At 44.2% G+C, this 26,236-nt stretch overlaps 3 protein-coding genes across 3 annotated transcripts; 2 read left to right on the forward strand and 1 right to left on the reverse strand.

Moving 5' to 3' along the window:
* The first annotated feature begins 472 nt into the window (after window positions 1–472).
* LOC118317684 (60S ribosomal protein L5) lies at window positions 473–6,436 on the forward strand. Its single transcript, XM_035646575.2, has 8 exons — window positions 473–622; window positions 1,152–1,221; window positions 1,314–1,429; window positions 1,679–1,813; window positions 2,055–2,257; window positions 4,464–4,641; window positions 4,977–5,065; window positions 6,276–6,436. Exons 1-8 carry the CDS (start codon window positions 620–622, stop codon window positions 6,373–6,375), a joined length of 894 nt encoding a protein of 297 aa, XP_035502468.1. The 5' UTR covers window positions 473–619; the 3' UTR covers window positions 6,376–6,436.
* Window positions 6,437–6,567: 131 nt separating this feature from the next.
* LOC118317682 (divergent protein kinase domain 1A-like) lies at window positions 6,568–15,150 on the reverse strand. Its single transcript, XM_035646573.2, has 5 exons — window positions 14,815–15,150; window positions 8,381–8,515; window positions 8,160–8,267; window positions 7,881–8,057; window positions 6,568–7,794 (listed from the first exon to the last, which is right to left on the reverse strand). Exons 1-5 carry the CDS (start codon window positions 14,866–14,868, stop codon window positions 6,982–6,984), a joined length of 1,287 nt encoding a protein of 428 aa, XP_035502466.2. The 5' UTR covers window positions 14,869–15,150; the 3' UTR covers window positions 6,568–6,981.
* A 4,939-nt stretch (window positions 15,151–20,089) lies between these two features.
* Window positions 20,090–22,162, forward strand: si:ch73-389b16.1. The gene is made up of 2 exons (XM_035647731.2): window positions 20,090–20,474; window positions 20,586–22,162. The coding sequence occupies exons 1-2, from the start codon at window positions 20,294–20,296 to the stop codon at window positions 20,801–20,803; spliced, it is 399 nt and encodes a 132-aa protein (XP_035503624.1). The 5' UTR covers window positions 20,090–20,293; the 3' UTR covers window positions 20,804–22,162.
* Window positions 22,163–26,236: the final 4,074 nt, after the last annotated feature.

Below are 26,236 nucleotides of genomic sequence, written 5' to 3' on the forward strand. Positions count from 1 at the left end.
AAGATAGCGAGGAAAAAAAATGATTTGAAACTTTCAAAGTCATTATGTATACATAGTTATCTGTTATCATCCATATTTATTTCAGCATCTTTGCACTTCCTTCAACACATTGCTCTCATTTTTATACATATACATATATACATATACATAAACACACATATAAATATATATATATATATATATATATATATATATATATATATATATATATATATATATATATATATATATATATATATATATATATATATATATATATATATACATATTCTTTGTATGTTTTTTACTATATTATGTTTATAACTGTATATAATAATCGATGTTATTGTTTATGTTCATATTGTCTAGCTCTTTCGTCCTTGTTTTGTTTAGTCTTTTTCTGTGTAAATACACTGAGAGCTCAGTCTATTTCTTGATTCTGGGGAGGTGCAGTGGCCGCTCCAGCTCGACAGGGGGCAGAGTGGTGAATCCTCGGCAGCATGGCGCCGCCGCGGCTCATCCTGTGACGCACTACAAACGGAGCATGCGCACGGCGCTCTTCCTTTTTCCAGTGCAGCGGAGTCAGGCCCCAGTCTTTGGCTCCGGGCTCCTTAATTAAGGAGACGAAAAGACTGCAAAAATGGTTCGTAATCCGCCCCAATATGTGCCTACATGTGTGCCCGAGACGCACACCATGAGCTGTGTGTGGTCAGACGTTCGAAAACACGTTGCTGGTGTTTAGATGAAGATAGATGCAGTCCTGCTAACGCTCACCCCGGTCAGCTTAAACGTGGCCCTAATGGCTGCGCTCACAAACTCACTGCTTCCTGTTGTCTGTAGACCGCCTGTGCCTTGTTTTCTGTCCCCGGTGCGCAACCAGCGAGTCCCCAGGTTCACTTCCCCAGGTGTTTCCATTTTAAAACCTCTTTCCATTGGCCGGCTTGCTTCCCGTCCACCCTGGCGTAGCAGCGGCGCTAACTCCCGTCGGTCACTTCCAATGGTTTAGCTAGCTAGCTGGCGTTAGCCCCGTCCACCGTTAACTCATTTGACAGTGACAGCCCGACACCTTAACACGGCGAAGCCGCGAATCCAACGTGGAGCTGGCCTTCGTTAGGCTGCACGCCGGGGTCCCTCTGTTGATGAGTCGACGTTTGTCCCTTTCTTTTTTGCAGGGTTTTGTTAAAGTGGTGAAGAACAAGGCCTACTTCAAGAGGTACCAGGTCAAGTTCAGGAGGAGGAGAGGTGAGACATCCACTGACACTCCTCTTCCTCCCAGTGCTCAGGGTTATAGCCCCAAGTAAATGTGAAGTAACTCAACTGTTTGCTCCTTCCAGAGGGAAAGACCGACTTCTTCGCTCGCAAGCGCCTGGTCATTCAGGATAAGAACAAGTACAACACACCCAAGTACCGGATGATCGTCCGTTTCTCAAACAGGGACATCGTCTGCCAGGTGAGCGCACGCTGAGATTACCTGTCCGAAAATCTGATCGGGAGTCTGTCAACATATGAATGCACAGGAATAAGTTTATATGGATTGTGGTTCTGTACAAACAAACATGGTCCCATCTGAATCATAGCCACAATCTGCGTAGTCTTGTTAAAATGATTGTCCGACATCCGTGTTTGTGCGGCCCATGTCCCAACATTTGGGGATATGAATGTTTTGATCAATTCCTAACTGTGGTTGATTGTGTTGCAGATCGCCTATGCCAAGATCGAGGGTGACATGATCGTGTGTGCTGCCTACTCACACGAGCTGCCAAAGTACGGGATCACCGTGGGCCTGACAAACTACGCAGCAGCCTACTGCACTGGTCTGCTGGTTGCCCGCAGAGTATGTATACATCCGCTTGTACATTCCGCCTGCTATTGACCCTAGATTTTAGAGTGCGAAGATTTTTATTTGTTTCACCTTTTGAAGATAAGTTCTCAGTTGAAATTAGACAATTGGGAATCCAAATAATTGTTCACGCTAAATCACACAATGTGACTTGCATAGGTAAACATGTGGACGCCTGAATAAAAGTAGTATCTTCTGATCTAAATGCCAAACTTGTACATTTCCCTGTCCGCAGCTGCTGAACAAGTTTGGTCTGGATAAGGTGTACGAAGGCCAGGTGGAGGTGACGGGCGACGAGTTCAACGTGGAGAGCGTTGATGGTCAGCCGGGTGCTTTCACCTGCTACCTGGATGCCGGTCTTGCGAGAACCACCACAGGCAACAAGGTGTTCGGTGCTCTGAAGGGGGCCGTGGATGGAGGCCTGTCCATCCCACACAGGTACTGGCCCTTGTCCCACCTCCTGGTCACAAACACGTTTGGCTTCAAGGTGCTTCGCTGGGCAGTGCAGGCTGTGAGAATGTGTTTTCATGCCAGAACTGATCTCATGGACTCATGGAAAAAATGCCACTGTAGAGAAGGGGTTGCAAATGATAAATGAATGATGACTGAATTCTATATGGGATGTTTTCCTAATGCGTTTTAATGCTTTAACAAGCTGCCTTTTTCTAAGAAACTTAAATTAAAAACGTAGTCGGAGACAATTGCGGTTAAGTAGGCTGCTGCTGTGAAGGTAGTTGGGAATAGTTGCTTTCTAGTCAGACAATCCACTGTCAGGGGGATGTGCATGTATTTTCAGTCATTTGCTGAGGCTACTCTGACAGGAACTGGACCTGCAATTGGTTTCAGCTAGTCTTCCAGCTTTTCTTGCTATCATAAATGCTGATTTTCATTAAATATCCGAATATGACTAATGACTAAAAATCACATTAGTTGGTAGAAATTGGGGATGATCAGAAGCTTTGCACTGGACTCAAACAGCACCGCCGGTCACATAGAAGACGATCCTGTCTAAATGGGTATACGTAACAACAAGGGGTGGGCAATCTAGCGATCTTACACCGTAATCAATTTTAATTTGGCTTATGATCTTATGAGTAATCGTACAGATCGTGGTGAAATTCCTGCCGTTCTCTAGAGAACGCATAATGTAAAGCGTAATGACTCTAAAACTTGAATGCCACACTTGGCGAATGAGGCACGCAACGTACGCCCCTCTGACGTCCACTACGATCTTTGTGGCTGAACGTCACGGGCGTAGAGATCATGTGCATCGTGTTTACGTTCTAAGTGACGTGAGCATGGCTAAACAAGAGCAACTGACCGAAATGTTTGACCGGCACCCACTGCATGAACAGCTAGCGTATGGAAGCATTGTCTTGTTTCAGCAGTGTCTTGTCTTTTCTACTGCTGGGGATAGTTACTGCGCAGTGGAGCACATTTACACCGGAGCACGTTGACTCCCCCTGCTCTTACACGGTCCAGCATCCATCAGCTAAGCACCTTTGCTATTTTGCACATTGATCATGCATTGTCATGATTTAATTGTTCACAGGTTTTTTGGTTGTTAATTGTTTTATCACATATCTGACAGAAAGCACTTTTTTTAATGAGAGCTGGTACAAACTTCTATATTGTTTTAGTTTTTTAATGAAAGCTGTTTTGATTTCGGTATAGGCTACAGCTAAATGTAGGTTTGTTTTTGTCTCGCATTAGTAGCCCTCTGAGTCGTCATCGAATTGTGAAGTGCCTAAAGATTCCCACCCGAGACAACGCTCGGTGCCACAAGTGTAACAAATGTTTTCCAAGTAAAGGCGGTGACAAGACCGATCTGTCGAAACACTTTGTAAAAAGTACACTCTACTTCTGCTGGTCCAAGTCAAAGAACCAGATAGTCTAGATGTTCGAAAAATCGTGAAACAGATCGTGGGTCGTGATTCTATCCCAAAAGATTGTCATATGATCTGTTGACTCTATTACTCACCCCTACAGCCAATCCTCTTCTTGAGCATTGTTGACCAAAGGCTGCGATACAGACACTGCCCACCGTGGGTGAAGAGGCTTTGCTGTTAGTAATGGGACATGATTGATTTTGATGTCCCTCTCTTTTTCTATCTGAAAAGAGAGGGATGGCAGAGGGAGGGAGTTGAATGACTGGGGCCGAGTGGCGTTTGAATGTTTCAGTATTTTTGCATCTTCAAATAAGAAAGATTCATAGGCTACTTGTTAAATTTGCCGTCAGGTAATGGGATAGAATGCGAATCCTGTATTCATCGGTTCCTATATCCTGTCGAATGTCTTCTACTGTCAGATGGCAGACGAGCATATTCAAATAAAACCAAGTCAGCCTGAGGCGGAACTGTGGTCAGTTCACTTCACACTGTTTCGTTGATGTAAAGTTTTTGTGAACTGAAGGCTATTTTGTCTTTAAAAAATGATTTAGATTTGTCATATCATTTTGAATGGCAGGTGTTCATGTGGAAAAAAGTGTTCATGGTGAAACATCGGTGCCTTAAAAGATTAATTGACATGCTGTGATGCTGCGCTTTTCATTTTACCTAAGACTTAATGCGCTGACACCTTGTATGTCGCTGAATGAGTTTAACTCGTAACCTATTTATTTGATTGTTGTTGTTTTTTCTTCCAGCACCAAGCGCTTCCCTGGATATGATGCAGAGAGCAAAGAGTTCAATGCTGAAGTCCATCGCAAGCACATCATGGGCATCAACGTGTCAGAGTACATGAGCTACCTGATGGAGGAGGACGAGGATGCGTACAAGAAGCAGTTCTCCCGCTTCATCAAGAATGGAGTCACCCCCGATTCGGCAAGTCCTCTTAATGCGTTATGAAATGACCTTTCCACCCTGTATTACATTATACCAAACTGTCAGTAGGCAGCAGAATGTGTTCTTGTTGATCTCGTCAGATCTGTGAAGACGTGATGGCATTTGTGATCACAATTACCTCATATGCGCAACATGGCCCTTAACCTTTTGTTTATCAAATTAGTTAACCAATCGTAGTAATCTAAGCCTCGTTGTTAATATTATAAAATGCAGAGTTTGCCCAAACACTAGTATCTAATGCTTTTTATGACAGCGGAGTTTGGAATGAATTGTACTGAGATGAGAGATTGACTGTTTGGTTGTCCATCTTTCAGATTGAGGAAATGTACAAAAAGGCTCATGCTACCATTCGTGAGAATCCTGTCCATGAAAAGAAGCCTCCCAAAGAAGTCAAGAAGAAGAGGTGAGATATTACAGTGGTTACATCTTGTGTTTACATACTGTCTTCAAGTTAGTTCTGAATACATTTGTTTAAACTTTAGTTTGTTATGAATTATAATGGGCTTGACACGTGCTAATAGGTGAAAAAAGTGAGTGGTGCCTAAAAGATTTTAGTAGAGCAATGAAAACTTATCAAATAGTTTTATTAATAAATGGATATGAGAAGAACGCTACAAAATTTGTCATTTCATCTGAATTTAAAAACCCACAAGTTTTAAATTATTTCTGCTTTAAGACCAAGTAAATCTTAATTGTAAACGACTAAAATTTAGATCAGAGTCAGTGGTATGAGAATGAAAAGGTGTTGTCCACAGCAGGATGGGGTTTTAAAGTCTCTACTGAAGTCTCATCACTGTTCTCTCTGTCACACCCTCTTTTCAAGTAATGAATAATTGAATTCATGCCTTGCGTTTGCCAGCTAATAAACTAGCAAAGTCATCCAACTTTCCAACTCAAGAGTGTTCAAAAGCTCTTTGCGATGACGAGTTGATCACATGATTTTATTTTTTTTAACAGACAACATTGGTTCAGCACAGCGGCCGTGTCGTTGTCATTTTTGCATTTCCAACTTTGGAAAAAGATGTTTCTTGGTGAATTTTTAACGACACACTGTAGGGTTGTCGGAGTTGTCAAAATCGTAGTGTTTAAGCACATACAGATTGCATAATTTGCCAACTGGCCCCACCGTCAGTTTCATAAAAACAAAAATATATTTGATACATTTTTGTCTCACTGGTAGCGCCCACATTCATTAAATATAACCTTATTTTCTTCAATGATAGCTAACAACACTTCTGTATTAACGCTGCAGTTATAAAGTCTAAGTGTCTGCTCCTTACAGCAGCAGTCGCTGACGAGGATGATGAGGATTGGTGAAAGGATGTTAAAAATGTTATGGGTGTTTTTGGGTCAATGTGTTTGAAACGAAGTGAGACAGAGAGAAAGCTAGTGACAGCTGAGCGCTGCACATGAAATTGTAGCCCTGTAGTGTTGTAGCATTTGTAATATGTTCACATGGCGTGGGAAGTAATCATTTAGGCCTGTGGACAAACCTGGAAAACGCAAAATGTAAAATAATATCCACGTCTTTTTGAACTTGTCTTATGCTGCAACTCGGATGATGGTTATTACAAAACAGCCAAGGTTAATTGTGCACGTTTTCTGTGACCCAGGTGGAACCGTGCCAAGCTGTCTCTGGCCCAGAGGAAAGACCGCGTCGCCCAGAAGAAGGCCAGCTTCCTCCGGGCTCAGGAACAGGAGGAAGAGGACTGAGGCTTCGGTCAGCATAGTTCCTATTGCGAAAAAATTCCTAATAAATCTGTTGAAAAAGTCAGATCTCTTGTTTACTTTGTCACGTTGCACTTTGTATCATCTCTCTACAGTGGCAGGGCCTTCATGATCCTCAGGGTATTTTGATGTAACTTGAATAATCAGTGGTTCTGTGGCTTACAAGCTGATTGGTTAGTCATAGAAGTACTTGTATGCTTGAGTCATGCAATGAAAAGACTAATAAACAGTGCCTTGTCTTGTTCATGGGAAAAGTTGGAACTACCCAGATTGATGGACTGAAAAAGCCTAAGCAAGCACTGACTCTATGCACATGATTCTTGGTCAAATTTATTTATCAGTGGTGGTTTCCAAAAAACTACTGTAATTTTTGCTTAAGTACATTAAAAATGTGTTCTTAATACATAATGTAATATTAAAGTGGCTTTCCATAACAGCTGCAGGAATAAATCCTTGAAGATAAAATACTTCAGTTATAGGTGTTAGGATGAGAGGAATCCTGTTTTTTACCACAGTGAATGATTATTTCTATTTTAAAAACTCGACGGGACAGGATTCTGTCTTTGTGTCTGTGCAGTACACTCCAGTCTGTTAGGAGTCTTTTGTGTGAGAGATTTTCTTCCATAGCAAAGTCTTGAGATTGTTCAGAATCAGCGAGTGTTCGATTTCCATCTGCTCCGCCGAGCCTTTCAGCGCGATGCAGGCGTACAGCTGCTTCTCGAGCTCCTCGCGCACATCGGACGGCGCTCCCCTCAGAACGTAGTCCTTGAGGGCCTCGCAGGCTTTGGCCAAGTTCGGCCTGGTCACCTCGGGCGTGCAGCGGTGCTTGGTGAGGTCGCAGGAGGTGAGGCAGTCGGCGCCGTAGAGGCAGTCCTCGTCCACGTTGCAGTGCTGTTGCCTGATGCCCTCCTGGAAGGTCGCCTCAGGAACGATGTGCCGCGCGTCCATCACCTTCAGGTCGTGGCGGTCGTTGTAGCCGAAGCTCGTGGCGCTCACGTCGCACATGAGGAAGCTGCCGAATGTGCCGTGGAAAACGTCCTCGACCAGCTCCAGCAGGCCGATGGAGATCTTGGCCTTGTGGGGCCACGACGGGGTGAACCACTGGTCCATGCTGCGCCGCAGACCCGCGGGAATCCACACCTCCATGATCCAGGGTAGGCTGATGCCATAAAGTGGAGAGTGTGGCACCTTCTCCACCACGTACAGGTCTCCGCAGAAGCCCAGCAGCTTGGGCGTGTGCTCCCTGTCTCGTAGGACCAGCGCCAACAGGAACTCGTTGAGCTGCAGCAGAGCCCACGTGGAGCGGGCCTCGGGCAGTGTGATGTGGCCGTCCTTGTTGGCGTCTGCAACGGACAGCACTTGGCCTGCCAGGTCCGCGAGGTTGGACTGATCCCCCACTTTAGCCTGTGAAAAGAAAATTGAATAGGTCACGGGACAATCCCGAGGTTTTTAATCCACACCTCTGTTGCTGAAATGGAGACTTCCCTAACCTTTAGGTGGTTGAGGATCATCTCCCTGAACATTTCCACCGAGGTGCCCTTCGCGGGCTTGTCGAAGGCCACGGCCGCCTTCCTGGGCTCTATCTCGTTTCCCAAATCATAGTGAGGAGCCTCCTCCATCTGGCATTTAATGACTCCCTCCAGGTCTCCCCAGCTCCCCGAGTAAACCTGAAATAAACAAGGCAGGCCAGGGGTGCAGATCGATTATTAAACTGACTGGAGAGGTGGAGAGGACTGTTTGATTTATTTAAATAAAAAAAAAAGACTGACCTGGCTGTTGGGCTTGGAAGTGAAACACTTTCCCAGATAAAGCGTATCTTTCTCGCACAGGCTGCTGCAGGCCGAGCCGTCGATGACTCCTTTTTTGTATTTGTCACACTGAAACACACGGTGGGAGAAATAATGATTGAACACGCTGCGAAACATGCAGCTTGCATATCGGGATAAGATCTGAATCGACGGATCCTTCCGGGGAAACGGAAAAGACTCACTATTGAATTCTTGCAGTCGTGCCCACGACACAGCTCCGTGTAGGACGAGTACTTCACGTACACTATCCAGCTGCCCACGAACACCGTCAGCCAGGAGAAGAACAGGTACCTCATGCGTAGGTAGGAGAATCTGGCCTGTGGGGAAACGTTTGGGAGATTTGGAAACACTGTTCGAACAAATATCAGCTCTCGAGGTGACATTCGAAACCTTTGGCGCAGGTGAACCGTGACATGCTCGAGTACTTTCAGCTCATTCTTATTTTTGGATTTGTGCTCAGGTTATTTGAAATGTTCGGCGTGGATGCTTCAGTGCACTGAAATGACCAGGGGGATCTGAGGCAGCTGGGACTGGCTCCACGTCTCCCCCAAGAAGTGGTTAGCGGATGGATGGATGGTTTACAGCGCTGCTTTGAATGAAATAGGATTCCTTGTATCCACTATTATAGTTATAGTATACAACAAGTCCTTATTGAGTGCTGATACTGTAATTAAAAACCCACTTTATATCACTGCTGTCAGTGATATCTTCTCGCTCACACAACGTACAATTGTAGGCAATGGGAACTATGGCCTTTGAGCTATAAACTCATGAACCCGAGTTACGTTTCTCACCCTTATCCCGGCCTGAACCAGCTGTAGCGAAGTGGTTTCCATCACTACCGCAATATCAGCTGACTACCCTGCACACGCCCATGCAAACCCATATACACACACACACACACACACACACACACACACACACACACACACACACACACGTAAGCACACAGACGAAAAATAGACCCATTTACAGAGATGCACAAAGACACAGACTCACGCCAACGCACAGGCAACTTTGTGCCGCCACAACAGCCCAGAGCGCCAGTCGTCCATTAGTCACAGCAGTTCAGCTGCAGTTCTGCCTCCACGGAAGAAACTTTTAAAAAACCCAAGTCTTATTCAGCCTCCTCCTATGCAATGACCTAGATGAATCATGGTCCTTGAGATGGGATTCTGCCTTTTCTTGTTGACCTTACATGAATAAACTGCAAACTGCAGACCGTGGATTCTTAACGAATATGACTGCGCATTTACTCGCAGTAGGAAATCCCAGCACATTTAGACTTTTTCCAAAGTCTCTATTCTCCTTCATTTACTTGTTCAGACTTAAAGGTGACATATTATGCTAAAAAACACTTTTTCAGTAATTGGGCACATACATGTGTGAATCTGCGGAGCCTGCCATCCCACAAACTGTGAGAAAAAGACCACCCTGTCGTTTGTTTGTGGTCTGGCTAAACCCTACAGCCTGGCTCTGAACCACTGGTTCAGATTTCTCTCCCACTGTGATGTCACAGTGGGACTCTTTTGGGGGGTAGCCCCGCCTGCAATCTAAGAATCTCCACTTCTCTGGTGAAGGGGCATGACAATTTCCTACACGTTTTGAAATCAGCTGACCAATCACAACAGACTGGGCCCAGCTGGCTAATCAGAGCACACTGGGGTTTATCAGGAGGGGGCGGGGCTTAAAGAAATCCAGGCGTTTCAGATAGAGTGAAAAGAATTGCTGCAGGAATGGGCAGTATGACAACACGATCCCTTTTCTGAACATTAGGGCATGTAAGTGGTAACCCAAATTAAAAGTATGAACCTGAATATGAGCATAATATGTCACCTTATAGCTCACTGTTCACAGCTCTTCATTTTTCTTTTGAGTTTAGTTGTAGCTCAGTTATTTTATTTTGCAGAGCTGTACAATATGACAAAGTCTAGCTTCAGCTTTGCGAGAAGCGAGCACTCCAAGTGCATTTTTCTTCAGATATAACATTTTCCACTTGAAATGCAGCGTTCAGTATATTTTTCTCAGACGACCTACATTGCACAGTAAAAAGAGATTTATGAGAGGATGAGAGTCATGTTTGTTGCCCCTAGACCATTTCATCAGTTCCTTCAAGAGCACACATTGTGAGACTTCCCAGTAAAACTTTATTGATTTTAGCTAAACGTTGACTTTTTCATGAACAGGAATATTCTTAGAAGCATATATCCGAGGGTAATTGCATAAAAAGCTGCTGTCTCATCTTGCAAACTATCACGCTTATATCCCTGCACTAATGGTCATTCGAGCTGCAACAATTGGGTCATTTAAATCGATTAGCTGATCATGAGGAAAATAAGTGGCCATTTCATGGTTTATGAGTAAGAATCTATCACGATGACTCACCCCATGAGGGTTCGGCATCAAAGTGGAATGGTTATGGTTCGGGGTTAGGGTTAACCGTAAGCAGCTAAAACTTATTTACTATGAAACAATGCCTCCAAACTCTATTTCTCTGGCATTTTACAGACAAACTTTTTAGTTGAGAAAAAAAGCTGCAGATTAACTGATAATAATAATAATAATTGCAAGTTGCAGCCCTACTGATTTTACACGTCGACTCTTCACAATGATATAAATTAGTGCAGCTTTGACCAAGCTGAAAAAGCCAAAGTATTGGACCATGCTACATCAGAAAATACACACATTCATCTGTTGTTGTGCAGCTGCAGGAGCTGTAGATATAGACCGTTTATCAAAGTGGAACGCCCTTTTTATCTCTTACTTATTGCCGTGGAGAACATCTTTGGATCAATATAAGTGAAATGGAACATGTTTGTGGTCTGGCCCCTGACAGCGCCACTGGTTACCTGACAAAAAGTTTCTTTTGTTTTCATTTTTTAATTAAGAGGATACAATATGATAAAAGTCAATACAGCAAGCTTTTGCCTCATGTTTCATTTAGCCCATCATTATAAGGAAACAGTGAGTGTAAGTTGAATACAAATTAGTTTCAAACCGAAGTTGTATCACAGACCGCATCATTAATTCAATTGCTCCTAAAAAGTTGCTCCGTAAGTAACAGAAAACGCTGTTTGTGTCCGAGCATGGCAACAGTGGGGCAGACTCCGGACTCATTACCTGGTCTTTTGAATTTTCCTTCTAATTCCCCTGCCAATAAATACAGTCTACTCAGAGGCATAATGGCATTCCTCCAATTGGAGAACATTAGTGAAAAGTAATATACTTTTTAGCAGCCCTACTTTCCAGGCTATTAATGATTCTTGCACTCAGTGCTTGACATTGATGGACCCCCCCCCCCCCCCCCCCCCCCGCTTCCACCCTCTCTGCCCCTTTCAGTTCCAATTTTCTTTATTTGCTTAAGTGTCTTTATCTCTTTCTCCCCCGTTCTTTCCCGCCCCCCTTTCTGTAACACTTTTGTGCTCTTCCTGTGAAACGGCCACTCTGCAAAGATGCAAGGTTATTTCCGAGTGTCGAAAAAGGAGATTACATTTGTCATTTGTATCTGTCTCTATATGGATTTGCCATTTTCTGCACCGATAATGCAGAAATCGGGCTTTCAGAGAGCGTCCGCGTGGCCCACTAATCCTATTTCTCTCCCATATGGTGGACGTGATATGTTTGTCAGTATTGTGGAAATGCCGTGATCAGATGCCATTCATTTATCAATCAGAATGCAAGTCAGAGGCATACTTACATGCATGGTGGTAATTCTCCGTGGTTTGTCACGGCACGAGCCTCATCTTTCACATTTCACATTCGATCCTCCGTTGATATCAACGCTATTTATTAGTGCAGCTTTAAATGTGAACACTTTTATGCTTCGTGGCAGATCAGAGAAGGCTTTGAAACAGCGTTCAGAGAAAATGTATTTAGATCGTTTCCAGAAAATTACAAAACAGTACAGATAATACAAAAAAAAATCACAGTCATTTAATTGTGGCTAATAAGAAAGTCTAAGGCAGAGTGAAAAACTCTGACCTCTGTGTTTCTTAAATCATTGTTCTGGTTTTCCGCTCATTGTTAATTGCGACTTGCCCACTACACTTCACTTCATCTCAAGATTTTCCGCTGCTTTATCTAGTGATTGGTTTACTTACAAATCTGACCATACAGACCCACAGCAAAGTTAACAGCAGCCGACCGCACAAGTAAGTGCTCTGTGCACCTCGAAGAATCGATTTCTCCGTAGGTGAAATGCATCAACAGCAAAAAGCATTATGGAAATAACACTCCGCGGGGAGACGGAATTTATGATTGGCCTTCTCCTGGTCGATAAGATTGTGGCTTTTTCGTTTCCACTCTGTCCGATGCGTTTCTATCTCTGGCATTACGTATTGACCCTCTGTGAGGGGGAGAGCAAATACACAAACATGGCTAATGAGGTGATATTGATTGTGGCTTCAGTGACAGCTATTAATTAGAGACTGACTGGGAACTGTGGCCATATGGTGAGGTGGATGGAAAGAAGCGCGTCTCTTCATCTGGTCCAACTTCCTCTACAGCCATATCTCTGTTTTCCAAACCATAATAAAGCCCCAAAGTTCTGTGAAGTGATATGTAGTGTATTGTTATAAGAGTGTACAGCTACAGATGATTGAAGCAGATGAAGAACAGCACATTACTGCTCTGACACTTGTTTTTTTCAGCTGGCACACCATTCATCCATTATGTATGATTATGAAGCTATATCCCTCAGAGGTCGCCGGTTAATGGGCTGCCGTGCAGAGCTGAGGAACACATGGAAACAGGAAGAAACGACAGAGAGGGCGGGACCAGTGAGAAACAGGAGATATTCAGAGGTCGCCTGATATCTTTTACAAATGTCCAAAACACAAACACTGTTATAACGTTATGAACCTAAAAAAAAGATCCAGGTAAAATGTTGATGGGAAGCAGCAGTCCCGCCTGGCTCTCCACTTGTCACAGACTCTCTGAAGTAAAAGGAGAAAAAAAAGGATGCCACACTGTCTGCACAAAGTCCACAAAGATGTGACTCACTACAGTCCAGACAGTAAGCGACCTCCACCCCCCCCCCCCACACACACACACACACACACACACATACACACCACCACATCCACCACCTCCACCCACACGCATGCATACTAAGCACAACTTTGTTTACACGCTGACTCAATGCTGCGACATTAACACTTGAACACGACATTGTCCGCAGCCGTGCTGCTCGAAACAATGCTGTAAATCTGTCGAACATCACGGACACAGGGTCCACACACACACATTTGATCAAAATATCTGTGCTCGCTTGTAAAATATAAAGACCAAAAAAATAATGAAACAACACAGAAACCGGCATAGGAAGCACATTTCCAGCTCACAGTACTCGCCAGTCTCTGCATTCCGGCGGTAACAGCTTCTCTCCAAGGATCAGTGAATGACACTTCTGAAGTTGTCACTGGAAGGCTGAGGTGGCCTAGAAAAACTGAATGAAGCTGGTGGCCGTCTCTCGAGAGCGGCAGTCTCCTCTGCTACTCTCCTCACTTCACTTGACAGTTTTTGTTTCCCACGTGCGGGGGGGGGGAGAGTCCGTCTAGGTGTCTCCCCTCACTTCCGTCTAGGTGTGTCCCCTCACTTCCCACCCATCTTTATTTTCCAATTCCTTACTGTTTATATATACATATGTGTAGCGATGTATAATCTTGTGCTCACATAGGGCATTTTGTATGGGATATTCATATCAGGCATACCTAATGGAGGTTAAAACATCTGGTTGGTTCATTCTTCCACTTAGACTCAGTGTCCCTGTCCTTGGTTCATTCGCCTCCACCAGAGTTTGGACCAAAGACATCAACCGTCCCCGACCCCCATCTTTCTCTTTCTCCCTCTCACTGAATGGCACACTTTCCATTTACTCCATATCAACCGTTTGCAATACTGCCCCCCCCCCCCCCCCCCCCCCCCAAAAAAGTCTCTCTTAGTGTGTGGATCCTAAATTTGGGTTACTGAGACCACCAGGTGGCCCTCGAGGGGCTTCCCCACCCACAGTCCAAATTTAATTATGAAGAATGCAACTGTGGGGGAATCACTTTATTTCACCCACGTTCTACTGTTACATCCTTTTTCCTCAACAGCTTCCCAGTCTCGGGTGACCAGTGCGGCAGCATCACATCCATACACGTGCAGGGTAATGATTTCATACTAATTTTGAACTACGGTATAAGCGGCCCACGACTTGTACCTCTGCTCTGCGGTCGCCTCGCACGTTAAACCTGCATCCGACCGATGTTCGAGGCAGATGCTGAACTTTCGCAGCCTCAGAAATAGCCTCGTCGTTACAGTGGCGCTGTACCAGCGGGATGCGTCGTGGAAGCGGTTGCTACAGCAACGGGGATCAGGGGGCCGGCCCATTCCCCGTCGAGCATCAAGTGACTTTATGATTCAGTCCGTGAAACCTACAGATACAATTTACCACCAATACATATGCAATATGAAGGTGAAATTATAATTTTAAAAAACGGAAGCCCGTGGGTTTAAAGTTTCCTTTCGCGCGCGTCGTCGCCGGGGTGTGATGAGCGCAGGCTAGATGAACCGAATAAAGGTAAACGTGGGTGTAGGTTGGACCCCCCCCCCCCCCCCCCGCCCAGAAGCTTACCTGGATGTACAGAGGCTTTCTGACGAAACCCCACGGAAACGGAGCTCTCGCCATGGCGAAACATCTCACGGCATCTCACGGCAGCTGCAGGAGGAGTGGATTCGACACATGCACACACACACACACACACACACACACACACACACACTTCTTCATACGGTGTCAGGCAACGCCTGTCGGTCTAAAGCCCCCGAGAGATTTGCTCAGACGTGAGACACGAGCGATGCCGTCGGCTGCGCCGCTGATGTGCGCGCGTCGATGCGCCGCCGACTGCAGCGAAGTCAGCCTCATATTGGCTCTGATCGCCTCTTGACCAATTACAGGAGGAGCATGGGGTATCCTTAGTAACCGTCTGTAGCCTGCTACATGCAAGGCTAAAAAAAAAGCAGGCAGATGTTTTTTGATCTTACTGTAGACCTCTAAACCTTACTGTACATTGACTCAGAGCCGGCCCTAGCCTCTATGTGGCCCTGAGCAGAATTGTATTTGCCCCCCCTCCCATGCTTGATCGTTCGAACACCTTCTGTACATCTAACACACCCTATTATCAACTTCATTAGTTGTCGCTGCATTGCTTACATTATACCAATGTCAGACCGTTATGCTTCTTTGGGTTTTTAATCCTAAAAAGTAGCGTTGTAGATGTGGTAATGCATCGGGGCCAGCGAGGTCGCGAAGAGGTGTCTGCCTCGATTGTCTTGCTTGCCGCCGATAGCCCAGTCCTCGGGCCATCTTCTATAGTCAGGCTCGTTTCTGACACCATGCAGATGCCGGCGCAATGATTCACAGATGCTCGAGGGTCTCGTGTAGCCCTGAGGCAAACTTTATTAGCATTAGCATTAGCCTTCGTGACGGTGCCGTGCGTCTTTCACCCACAATCCCCTAGACGTACGTCATCTCTTGCCGACCCGGGTGGTTGCCGGGGCAACCATCAACACATTCTACAGGCGTAGCAATGTTAATTCGCACTTTAATATTCAAAGTGACACAGTACTGAGTGGAATCTAGCTGTCGTTATATTCTCTTAGCTAATGGTTAACTAGCTAACGTTAACTGAAGATACCTTGACTGAACCGGAGGATTGTTCGAAGGCTAATCTAGCCCGTGAATGTTTGTGGTAAAACGTTAAAATTAGTCATGAGTGTCCTTTCTTGTGACATTGCCTTTATCTTTAATTTCATACGCTACTGCCTTTTCCATCACATTGAGCATGCTTTTTTTGGATTCATATTTATATGAAATTTATATTCATATTTATGAATGAATATGACATTTTTCAAACATCAGGAGGCACAGGTAATGGGTCCCTCTCTGTATCTTCTCATACGACATACAACATTTCATTCCATTATTCATTGGCACGATGACATGCAACATAAATAGCGTGAACATCAAACAAGTGCTTTGTCTAGTTTAAGATGAAATGGTGTTTGTTAGAGTTAAAAAAAAAAATTTTTACCCTTTGCAAAAAAGGCACTTTGACTCTGAGGGATGTGAGACGAAAAAGGAGAACGATGTGTGTGTTAGGGGAAATGCACCAACAAAAGATAATGGCAGTTATGCAACACATTAGCATGCGCAGCATGTGCATTATCATCGTCCATCAAAACAGGCCGTGCTGCCTGCCAAGTGTGAGGAAAACAAAACAGAGATATTTGTACAGTCAGATGTGACAAATTGAAGGGCACAATTTTCTCCACGCAGCACAACAGAGCTGTGATCATGGCTGCGTCGCTTTATGTTCTCCACAGAGAGAAAAGACAGAAACAAAGCTGTCCTCATGTCTGGAAAAAGCTGGCTTTGACGACTGGGAATTTGAAGGAGAATGATAGAAGAGTAGAGGACAGTGTCCGGATGCAGTTAAGATATATATTTCCCTGCAATAAAAAACTGTCTACCGTGAGGAACTTGGAGAGAGCAGAATTCTTTTCCATATTAGAACAAACAAACAACGACATTGTTGATGCAGACTGCAGAGATGAGTGCAACAGCACCACCGAGGAGCACAGATAATATTGCAGAGGAATATTGAGATAGACGGGCCGCCAATCAGAAGTAGTCATCTTTGGTTGTCTTATTAAGACAAATATCGCTAATTATGCCCAATGTCTAATATGATTAAGGTCTGCTCCACAAATAAGACCTTTGAGACGAGTTGACACTGGAAGACATCTCCATTGATTTTTTTTTAAATTCCCATGGCTAAATTAAATTTAGCCATTCATTCAATACCAATAATCCACTCTCACAGCCCACACTTGCTCATTACGGCATTGTTCCATTAGCATCTATCAAAACCCAATAAGTGGCCTGGGCAACAAATGGGAGGAAGTGTCTGTCGAGCAGCCCAACGGAGATCATTTTTTAATATTCCCAGCTTTTTGTAAATGTGGTGGAATGACCATCATCAGATATTTGTGACCGTTGATGCTTGAGGACGACCACTCGCTTTAAAGTGGGTCCGAAAAACATTCACCATGGACAGAAAAATGTTTTATTAAACCTGCTTGGTTGAAAGAGAGAAAAAACACCGGCAGAAATAACTGCTGTTGGACTCCCCCTCATGGTGACAGTCCTGAATTGCAGTTTTACGGATACTTGTGTATCCAGGCTTGCTGGAGTCGCTCAGAATTCAAAAGACAACCACAAAGTGAGGTCACTCTGAAAACTTTCAGGAGTTAGAAGGTTGTGAGAGATGAAACACTGTCAAGCTGGATCAGCGATTATTTTTTACAGATTGAGACAGGCTCCACTTTTAAGTAAACATAGTCTACCATTCTTAAAATTTAAGATGAGAACTGCATATTTTCGGACATGTTCCTCCATAAATACATTTGTAAAATGGTAAATGCACTGTTTTAGTCTAATCAACCAACCAAAGAGCTTCACAGCAGAAGTCACACACACACACACACACACACACACACACACACACACACAAACACACGCACTCGCGCACACACACACACACACACACACACAAACACACGCACGCGCGCACACACACACACACACACACACACACACACACACACACACACGCACACACACACTGCCCAAGGACACTTGGAGCAGGAGATCGAACCGTTGACTTTCTGATTCGTTGAAGACCCTCTCTACCTCCCGAGCCCCACCGCCCACAATTTGTCTTGTCATATGTTGTGTATGATATATTCTGAGAGAACACAGTACTTGAAAATCGTGAAAAAAAATCATAATTTTACAGAATACTGAATTACTAACTGTACGCTAATTACTCAGGGGAAACTGAGGCTTTATAGAGACCAGTGGATGGTGGATCAATTGGAAAATCATTCAGGCGTATGTATGTGTGAGTTTAACATCTTTGCAGGTCACCATCATGTCATATGGAAGGGGGTCTCCCCCGTCTCATTCATAGAATGTGAAAGAACAGGATTTCACTGTCCCAACTGCATTCAGGCAATGAAGCAACCGCATACGGAATATGAGCAGAAATAACTTTTTACGGCAAGTCTTGGGCAAGACACTGACCTTGAATGGTACAGTAGCTTACTGCCATGTTAGTGTGTGTGTGTGTGTGTGTGTGTGTGCGTGTGTTAAAATGCAAAAACTACCCAAACAGATGGAAATAAAGCAATTGTCACGGGCTATTTTCGGCAACAGATTGAAAACTGTTCCCATTTTGAGAGCAAAGCCAACAATGATGGGGTCATAGTGGATCGATGAACGGTTTCATAAGTATGAAAATGGCGTGCATCATATGCCATGATCTGAATCCCATTGAAGACCCAAATGGGAGATTTGGGTGTAATGCAGCACCTCGTACCCTTACCATGTGCATGTGCGGAGATTTCTGGAGAACAATGACTTCATTGTAGATAAATATACTAGATGCATTGACATTCGGACACAGCAGCCATTATATGGGTCGCTCCTCATCACCCTGAAGCCAGAGGTGTTTCTCCCCTGAAATAGATCTGCTATCATTGAATCAACATCATTTTCTCTTTTTATTAAATGACATTGGTTCCTTGTTTATAAATATATATGTATGTATGTATATATATATATATATATATATATATATATGTATGTATATATATATATATATACACTTTATAATTGATAAATCTTGTTGACAAAATAGCCTGTATGTCATTGTTTCATAACTGAGCCACACGGGAACAGAAACAGAGACTCAACTAGTGTGTGCATGTGTGCGTGTGCATGTGCTTTTGTGCGTGCCTGTGCTTGCGTGTGCGCATGTGTGCGTGCACGGGCATGTGTGCTTGTGTAAAGAGGTACTTTATTGATCCCAAACTGGGAAATCCCGGTGTTACAGCTGCACACAACACACAATGAAAATATAGAGATACTCTTGGAATATGTTGCTCATACTGACCTCTGTTTTATGAGGATTTTAAATTTTCCAAAATAAAATAGATTTTAGCCTGTGCTGCTGCATGTGGTCCGCCTGTGGGGAGGAAGTGGAGACAGAGAAGGTGCAAAGTCACACAGCAGGAACAAGATGTGACGCCACAGAGGGCCCAGGAAGTGAGCGGCCCTTCTGCAGGGGACGGGTCACATGTGGTACGCAAAACCTAGAGCGTGGCCTTCAACGTGAATTGCTTATCGAACTAGATTTATCAGAGATCGGCCTACGTTTATGTCTAATGAGTTGTAGCGGTAGCTACCGAGTATATCTGCTTGACATCGGAGGTGTGTGCATCTTTGCGCTGAGGGAACTCTGAAGTGAGCAGCACTGATCTTCAAATCTGATTATCTCGATTCAATTCAATTCTATTTGACAAATTAGAATGGAACCAAAGCTAAACCCTGTCTGACGTTGCAGAATGATGTTTTGCACAATGGTACATTACATTCATTTGGACTTCGAGTCATATCAGAGGTTGGCAGGTAGCGTTAAGGACCCCCACTGGATTCACCCACGGCCTGACAAGGAATCGAACCCCCGAATGGGTTTCATATTAGTCGGATCATGTTTCCTAACAGTTTTAAAATACTTCCCCAAGTGTGAATACAGACAAATGTTTCATCCGAAGGGGGGCAGGCCGGCTGACTTGTGTTCCCTCAGAGATCTTTGTCACCACCGCACATAAGCGTAAAAATGATCCGTTTTGCTTAAAGGCATTGTGAAGCCAAGTCTTATGACTCGCAAAGTTGTACTGTTGTTTACTGAGGGTTGGCTGTTTCCAGATGACTCGGAGACATGTGCCGGGGTCATGGCCTATAAAAAGGCGCAGCGCAGAGCACGGGCGAACACACCAGCGTTTCATGCGGTAGCCGAAGCAGCGAGAACTGATCGACGCCTATCAGAGGACGCAAAACAAGTGGGACATTGTCGGATGCTGAAGTCATCTTTTTTAGATGCCTCGTCTTGCGTCTCGGCCCCACTAACGCTGTTGGCGCTTTTAAGGTCTCTCCGAGGTCCCGGTTTTCGCAGGTTGGGCCGCTTAGAATTTTGAAACACTCGATAATGAGTAAGTATAACGGTGAGCTGACCCAGAGGGAGCAGGAGCTGCTGAAGATCCGTCGAGACAGCGACACCAAGGCGGCTGAGCTCGTCAAGATGGAGAAGATGCTGCAGCAGACCAAGGACATGCTGGACAAGAAGACAGAGCCCGGCGCAGAGAGCATGGCCTACCAGGAGAACATGGGTCTGTAGAAATGAGGCGGAGGTTTGAATGCTCCCATACCTTGCAAACTATGTTAGAAGGCTGTTTGTGACTTCTTCTTTTTTGGGGGGGTGGTTTGTCCGTTTTCTGCAGTGGAGGATCTGGAGGAGAAAGTGCGCTCCAGCAGACGCTACAGGAGGAACTCCCTCCACCACACGCAGATGCTGGAGAGTCAGATGAAGACGGTGAAAGGGGAGCTGGTGGGCACACTGGACCACCTGCACGAGCTGAGGAACGTCCTGCGCCGCTCCCAGCAGAAGGCGGAGGAGCGCAAGGCGGCGATGGAGAAGCTGGCGGCGGGGCTCAGGTGAACCGCTCCTCGATCCGGAAAAAAAACACACACACACGAGGTCGTTGTTCAAGATCCGTCGGGGCCGCACTGGCTACGTGGTCAAAGAAAGAGACACCGGGCCGCGGCGTTGGACCTCTTCCTCTGCACCATTTGGCGTCACACAAGACTGCACTGAGGTACTGACTGTGGGATTTCAGAAGCCGCGTGTGACGAATGATTGAGAAATAGCACCTTCCTCTTCCCTTTGCTTTTTGTTTCTTATTCTTCTCCCCGTTGTCTCAATACTCTCGCATTGCGAGGGCTTTGCATTGACATGCTTTGAATTTCACAGCCCTGGTCTCTGTGTCGTGTGGAAACAACCTGAGGACGATCATAAGTCACCGCTGCTTCGGGACACTGTCATAAATCATACACGCAGAATTCCTTAGTCCTGTGAATTGTCTTTGTTTTTCTCTGAAGATTGCAGTTTGTTGTTGTTGTTGTTGTTGTTGTTGTTGTTGTTGTTGTTGTTGTTGTTGTTGTAGTGTTTCGCTCGCAGCCCATGCTCTCTCATACATGTTTTTTTCTTCGTGGTTGCTCTGTGTTCATCCATTTATGAAAGAAAATATCTTTCATATCCACTTATATTTTTCCATCAGGAGTCCAATTTGTATTCACTAAACCAATGCGATGACTAGCACGTAATTTGTCTTTTACAATCTCAGTCTGCGGATTCATCAACTTCTTAGTTGTTGTAATGGTGTCATGTTTTTTATCCAAAAGTACTCTTATTCAAGAATTATAAATACTGGCTGTATTTGGAGCTACCGCTCAGCTACGGTAAATCAACAGAAGAAGAAGAAAAGCACTGGAATAACTGTTTAACTGTTTTGTAATTCCCTGCCGGGGGCATGAAGATAAATCAACCCTGAGATGTGAACAGTAAAACGGTGCATCACGGGCAGATATGAAAAGCCATACACATGGAAAGACGCAGATGCATTTCTTTTTCTTTGTAATGCAAAAAAAAAGAAAAAAAGAGTATGTCTAGTGGTGTTCAGAAACTTTCCGTCTCCCTATGTGGGATCAATTGTCTGTTGTCTGTTTCCTGCGGTGAGTCATCTGAAAGCTGCATGTGTGCTCCCCCCCCCCCCCCCATGGCTGAGATGTAATCACATCTAATTCAGGGGAGGCCGGTTTCACACATCATGTCACATGCTGTGACGCTGACCTCAACATTTAACTGTCATCATAACACCGTTACTGGCCAAAAGGCATCTTCATGATATACATCTGCATGTTATCCTATGGGCCCTGCCTCTGATTTTAATGAATGCCATCCCAAACGCTGTCATATCTTTTGCTGACATGTAAGCAATGCATATACGTGTTGTATGAATATTATTATAATCCTACAAATAAATTGAGAAATCTCTTCTTTCTGTCTGCCCTTCTGTTTTGTTTTCCTATTCCAAATAATGCCTGCCAATAGTGGCTGAAGTATCACCGAAGGGATGCGCTCTTGTTGTGTCCCAGGCTGGAGGGTGACCTTTGATGATGTAACTTTTTTTGCACGTCTAAAATCTGTGTGCAGGTAGTGATGATGGCAGCAGTGAGTTTAATTTAGAAAACTCCCAAAGCAACATTCCGTGATGTCACAGCTGATGTCACAGGAGTGGGGTTTAAAAATACATGGGTGGGGCGTGAGGTCAAGGTGTCAGCTTCAAAGTAACAAGTTTCTCCATATCTTTGTCCAAATGAAAAAATTGAGCCAAAGCTATATTTATGAACATTTGGGGGGAAAAAAGCTAGACAAAGAGCACAACATTCATAGTAACATGGTGTTCCCTACAAATGAATGGACAACCCTATAGTTCTTGTCTTCTTGAAGAAGAGAAATTAATTATGTTTTAGTTAATTTTATTTAAACAGGGCAGAGGTGTCTTTTAAAAACAGATGTAGAGGATCACAACAAATGACCCAGCAGGGGGCGCTGGAGGCTTCTTAGTGAGCAGTGTGTAAAAGAAACTTTTACAAAGAAGATTACATAGATTTTTCCACTTTGAATGCATGTGTATTAGTTGAGCTTTTTGTTCTACAATTTAAGTATGGCCTTATATTTATTTATAGACGAAAATAATGAGGAGGTTGTGCATTCATCACGGGGTTGGAAGAACAGGGCGTACAGTATTGTCAGGACAGAGCACGGCATATCCATACTGAACACACACACACACACACACACACATACACACACACACACACACACACACACACACACACACACACACACACACACACACACACACGTCCCGCAGGTTGTGTAAGTCTGAGTTCAGTTCAGTTATTTGCAGTTTAATTTGTTTTTAGAGGCCTGAAGATTTTAAACTATTCCGAATGTGTCAAAATGTGTAAATCTGACAATTTATCTATTTAAATATTCAATAAATAATAGATAAATTACTAAATAATGCACATAGTTTGTGCAACATGTTTAATTCGCTTTTTTTTTTTTACGAAGTAAGATTAGAAGCTGAATAAACACATACTCACAAACAGATTGGAAAAGGGTTACGTTTGGATGCACGATATACATTAGCCACACAACCAAGCACTGGTGACTAATAAATGGTTAGGAACTGTTAGTTTACCACCTGATCTATGACAGATGGCACTGTTAGGAGAGTGTTGTCCATTTCTATTACTATTCACAGCAGTTGCATGCACACCCGGAAACAGGCAACCACGACAATGCATGCTATCACAGCCTTGTCTTAAATGGATTTGTGAATTGTTCAAAATTGTTCACATAAACGGTTAGTTCATCATAGTGATGATTCTTTTTTTTTTAACAGCTGATTTGAGAGGAAGGAAGCTCGCGTTATCTTTTGAGACATCAGTCAGTAGATCTCGGAGGCGGCGACTCTTGTGCAGAAAGCAGTTCTAATGATGTTGTTTTTTTTGGAAACAGATGTCGGGGGTTGATAGTTTCAATTCATTTCATCGTGCTTCCGACCGCCCCCGGGGTCACTTTGTGCATGTGAAAAGAATTGCTCCTTCTCCGGAACTGTGGCATTGGGACACAACGGAATAGGACCATGTTGTATTCTGATGTGTGGATCATTACAGGAATTAAATTCCACATTTGATGATAGTGAAACTCGTGTAACAGGGTGGAAAATAAAAGTGTGAAAGTCAGGGGCGGTGGGTGGGTCTGTTGCGTATCAGACTTTCTATGCTCGAGACTTGAGTTTACATCCAACCAGTGACCGTAGCTATGATCTGTTCATAGCCAAGTGTTTTATATGTCTGACCTAAACCATGCCCCAACCGTAGGCTCATATCTCAACAAGCCGCAGTCATAATTTCTTTGCCACAATCACTGATATTACATACTGTTGTCATACTGCCACGCTCTTTATGAACTTGAATACACATTTTGAGAGACTGTCTGGGTTTGGTTTGTGGTCCTTCTGTTCATGCCTTGATTTACCTTTTGTGATTTGCAAGTGTTTGTATCCTTGAATTTGTGATTTCCTGCTATACTTTTAATTTTCCTTTCCTCGCGTGTAGTCACTTCCTGTTCTCCTGTGTGTTTGGTGTCTTCACTTCTCTTGCGTCTCCTCCTGCCCCGGTGATTGTCCACACCTGTTCCTACTGTGTCTCACCTGTGTCTCTCTACCTGGGACCTCGCCGCGCTTCCCTTTGTGTTGGTCAGTTCGTTTCAGGCTCTTCCTGTTTCCAGCCTGTTTTGTTCCTGTCCCCCCCCCCCCCGTGGTTCGGTTTGTTATTTTGTTCCTGTTTTTCAGTTTTTACCATTGGTTCCTTTACCTGAGTCTGGATTGTGTTATTGTTTTTCCCTGCAATAACTGTAAGTATGTTTTGTGGTTACTGTTTATTAAATCGGCTTGCTCGCCGCGCTCTATTGTAGAACATAAAGACACTGGGTGTTCAAGAAAAAAACAGAATCACTGCTTTGCACTAACCCTAACCCCTATTGAAGACGTTGAAGATATTGAATGAAAGGATTAAATCCCCCTTTCCAAATATTCGTGCTTGGTGACATCCTGAAAAGCTGTGCATTGATCAAGGCTAATGGAACCAGGATCATTATGTAAATCAACTGCAATGTCATCTAAACGGGCACTGACAGTGGGTGGTCTGTTTTGGATTTTAATGTTCGATTGCACTATAGACTGTTCACATTAGAGCACTTTACTCTGTTTAAAATGTCTATTTGAGGTATTTCATATGGTCTATTGGTGAAGTAGCATTGATCACTTTGAGGGGGGGATACATTTTGTCCATGTCGGAGAATAAAAATAATTCAGCAGAGGTTGGGATATGTAGAGCAGAAAGGGTGGAAATCCCACGCACCCCTGCGAATTTGAAATGGTACCATGGTATTGGTGTTCTGTGAAATGCAGCAATAATAAGTCATACGATTGAAAAGGTAGGAAAGTTAACCATTAACCACACATCATAACTGTGTGTGCAGAAGGAAAACCGCCTGGCGGAAGAAAACAGAAATCTGAGGCGTGAACTCGATGAGCACAGGATATCCGAGAGGCGAACAGAGCATTCAATGAGATTGTATTTTCATTTCCATATGCAAACCTGAGGCCTTTGGTTCTACGGCCAGATAGAGACACAATGAGCTAAGTCAAGTCAAGTGGGGAGGCATGAATGGACAGCATTGCAGGTGGGAAAAAGATGGCGTCATAGACCTTCTCCTCTGTTGAGGGATGGAGTCTCTATTTGAACAAAGGTGGTTTCTTTCGTTCCTCTTTCAAACCACCGGTCTTCCCTGTGCAGAATATGCAAATCCCTATCTACAAAGGAGTGTCACTATCAAGACAGGTCGGCACATTCCTCGCTGCATTGGACTGCATAAACCAGGTTGTTTTTGTGTGTGTGTGTGGTGTGCAGCCTTTGGGGCCAACCCCCCATTGTCTCAATGAGTTACTGGGTTAGAAAAACGCAGGATATGATCCTTGTTAAAGATCCTCCTGAGTTTGTTCAGATCTACTCCAGACACATATGGGATCACTATGTTGTTGCGCCTGTTCTTCTTCTCTTTACTACCCACAGAGCTGGGGTTTTTATTTTTTCCTGGTTTTCACAGAGGTCCAGCTGGGGTGTCCAGAAACTTTAAGTGTCTTCTCAGGTGCCTGTGCCCCTTCTCTTGGCCTCGCACGCTGGTGGGTACACTTTTTGTGCTCAGGTTGTTTGGATCAGTGTGGTTGGTAGATGACAACTGATCGATGCAACAATACCTGGCAACCTTGCTGACTGTGTGTCCGTATGGTATACTCTCACTTTGCTTCTGCTTCTCCAGTGTCACTGCTTTCCCTCCTACCAAAAGTAATGTAGACATAGTTGGTGCCATAGTGACGTGACTGACAAAGATCGATGGCACAGGGGAAGGGGAAGGCAGCGTAAAGGTACAGAAGTGCAGGTAATATGCTGCCCT

The sequence above is a fragment of the Scophthalmus maximus genome, chromosome 13, assembly GCF_022379125.1.
Source record: "Scophthalmus maximus strain ysfricsl-2021 chromosome 13, ASM2237912v1, whole genome shotgun sequence".
Lineage (NCBI taxonomy): Eukaryota > Metazoa > Chordata > Actinopteri > Pleuronectiformes > Scophthalmidae > Scophthalmus > Scophthalmus maximus.